The sequence below is a fragment of the Sciurus vulgaris genome, assembly GCF_902686455.1.
Source record: "Sciurus vulgaris genome assembly, chromosome: 5".
Classification (NCBI taxonomy): domain Eukaryota; kingdom Metazoa; phylum Chordata; class Mammalia; order Rodentia; family Sciuridae; genus Sciurus; species Sciurus vulgaris.
This window is the reverse complement of record NC_136465.1, coordinates 25,443,325-25,446,467: the sequence shown is the minus strand read 5'-3', so window position 1 is coordinate 25,446,467 and position 3,143 is coordinate 25,443,325. Positions and strand designations below refer to the sequence as shown.

At 39.6% G+C, this 3,143-nt stretch overlaps 1 protein-coding gene across 1 annotated transcript; it reads left to right on the top strand.

Annotated features, from left to right (window-relative positions):
• Positions 1-345: 345 nt before the first annotated feature.
• On the top strand, positions 346-2,627 carry LOC306661027 (melanoma inhibitory activity protein 2-like; the record flags this gene model as incomplete). Its single annotated transcript, XM_079139864.1, is given in 4 exon segments — positions 346-423; positions 569-1,123; positions 1,127-1,639; positions 1,641-2,627. Coding segments are annotated over 4 exon segments (2,133 nt in total).
• Positions 2,628-3,143: the final 516 nt, after the last annotated feature.

Genomic DNA, 3,143 nt, shown 5'->3' with positions numbered 1-3,143 from the left:
TTTGTTTACAATAAAATAAATAGATTAAAAAAAAAGAAATTGTCAACAGGGCTGGGGATGAAGCTCAGTGGTAGAGAGCTTGCCTAGCATGCACAAGGCCTTGGAGTTTAACCCCCAACACTGCAAGAAAAGGACAGGGATGGAAGGGAAAAGGAGGCAAGGAAAAAGAAAAAGAAGGAAAGGGGAGGAGACAGAAAGAGGAGTCATTAAAACAAAAGGGCATGTGGTACAAATATAAATATATGGCATTAACTCTTACAAGAAAGTTTACTAAGCTTTAGAATTTTAGTTATATCAACTGGATGACATTTGACTGCACAGAATAAGTAGTGCTTAATACGCGCCATGGTGGCCTGGCCGAAACCAGAGGGGTATGTGGCAAGGGGTCTTCAGTGGGTCGGGCTTGAACATGCGCTGCTTAGGGTGTGGGTGGGAAATAGCAGAAGGGGAGGGGGAGTGCGGGGCAGTGAGGTTACAGGGCAGTGAGGTCACAAAGCCCGTGGGGGCAGTTTGCCTCGCTCCCCACACACCTCCAGCATTCTGTTCCTAGTGATTGGCTTGGTTGCAGGTGCAGGTTTGGGCTCCCACCCAAAGCCTAGTGTCCGAAGCCTGTTTTCGTGGCTGGGCAGGATGTAGTTACCAAAGTAGTTTTGGTGTGATAGAGGGGCCAAAGGCCGCCCCTCAGTCTTACTGGGACCTGGGTCTAGAAAAAATATTCAGGGTTGTGCCAGCATTGCTTGAAGATGGAAGACCAGGCCCTAATCCTGATACCTTTCCTCTGCAGCTGGTAATATGTGCAGCTATTGGACTTTTTACTGTTCTTTTGTTTTTGTGGAGAAGTGTTCAGTCTGTTAGAATCAGGCTTTATGCGAAGAGAGAAAAAAAACTTGCTCTAAAACTTTCTGAACTAATTGAAGAAAAATGTAACCTGCTTGATAAAGTTAGCCTTCTTCAAAAAGAGCATGAAGGCTTACAGTTGTCTTTCAAGGATGCCAATCCTGAGAAGGCATCAAGAGAAGTGCAACATTTGGAGATAATACATGAAATGCTGAATAGGTCCAAATCTAAACTTATGGATAAAATACTCCTTAAAGAAACAGAGCTAACAGAAGAGAAATCTAAATGATCTGAACAGGATGAATTGATGGGAGATATATCAAAAAGGATAAAGTCCCTAGAGGAGGAATCAAAATCCCTCATATCACAAGTATCTGAAGCTAAAACAACCTTAAGACTATTTCAAATGAATGAAGAAGACCTTAAGGTAGCAATAAAAGAGGCTTCGAATGACAATTCCAAACTGCAGGAAAGTCAGAAACACCTTTTACAAGAAGCTGCAGTATGGAAGGAAAAAGTGAGTGACCTTAAAAAACAGAAAATAACATCAGAAGACTCTAAAATACAGGCAGAACAAGTTCTAAGTGATAAAGAAAATCACATTAAGTCTCTGACCAAACGCTTGCTAAAAATGAAAGATCAGTCTCCTGTGCTTGGAGAAGACCTAACAGATGATGGTAACTTGGAGCTGGAGATGAAGAGTGAATCAGAAATTGGTGCTTACTTAGCTAACCAGCCAAAAGAAGCCTTGAAGGAACTGGTTTATGCAGCTGAGTTATATGCCTCTTTAGAAACCTTAGAAAGGAGTAAGACGTCAAATTTACACTTTATTATCTGAAGTAGATAAAACAAAAGAAGATCTGATAGAAAGTATTAAAAATCTTCAGACCGAACAAGAATCTTTGCAGTCAGAAAACACACAGTTTGAAAATGAGAATCAGAAGCTTCAGCAGAAATTTACAGTAAAGATGGAACAACATCAAGAAAATGCAGTGAAACTCCACAGGAAATTAGGAGTAGAGGAAAAGTGCCGGTTAGAGGAAGAGGAGAGGTTTTCCCAAGTTGAGAGAAAGATCACCCATGCAGCTAAAGAGCTGGAGACCTATAGAAATCGAGCCAAAGATCTTGAGGAAGAATTGGATACCATTGTTCATTATTATGAGAGGCGGAGTATTTCCTATGAGAAAAAAACACGTGATAATGCATTGGCAGCTTGGAGAGCTGAAAAAAACCTCAAGTATTTCAAGACAGTAGATGCTCACAAGAGACAAAAGTTAACTGAAATGGAGTTTCAATTTAAACTTTTAGAAGATCCGTATGCACTTGATGTTTCCAATACAGCATTTGCCAGAGGGCAGTCCCCATATGGTCCCTCACCATTGAGTGGACCTTCATCTGAAATGAGAGCTTTTCCTTTGGAAAAGAAGGGTCCACCCAGATTGTCACCTTTACATCCAGGGGAAGGAGGAAGAGGCTCAGGAGGCCCAAAGGATCCTCTGGACCATCAGATTAGCAATGAAAGAAGAGAAACAAGCTCTGATTCAGTAACTGATCCTCACAGAGCACTTGCTGACACTGGGCCCCTGTCATTGCCACGAGAACCGGAATGTAAGATGATGATCCCTCCACCAGGCCGACCATATTGGCAACATGGATATTATTCTAATTATGGAAGACCATCTGAACCAGGAGAACTGCCTCCAATCCAATGCAAAAATGTCTATTCACTGAGGCGTTTTCCTCATCCTCCGCCAAGAGCTGAATTTTTTCTCCCTACCTCCACATTCTGAGAGGAGAAGCGAGTTGCCTTAAGGGTTGATTCCACCTTCAAATGAGCCTGCTATTGAACATCCAGAACCAGAACAAGAAACCTAACAATGTATTTGATCTCTCTTCAAAATATGACATCTCTTATTTTTAGTTTAAGTAACTGCTTTTAGTTATTATATTTTTGCTCCAACCGAAGCTTAATTAAAATTCTGAAGTTAATATTGTATAAATAAAGATGATTTCAATATGAATCTTATGAGTAAATTATTTCCATTTTATTTTATAGTATAACTTTTAATTTGATAAATCCACTATTACTTAACAATGGGAGTTTTATATACATAATCTTGCAGCTGGGGATATTTTAAACTTCAAAGACTGTGCCTTTATGCCAAGAAATATATTTGCTATGATTGTCGCAAATGTGAAAATATCTTTATGCTTTATGAAATATTTTAATTGTTTTAAAGTCTTGTTTGGCATTGGTGATACTAATAAAATCAGTTTTTCCATTAAAAAAAAAAATGCATGAGTGT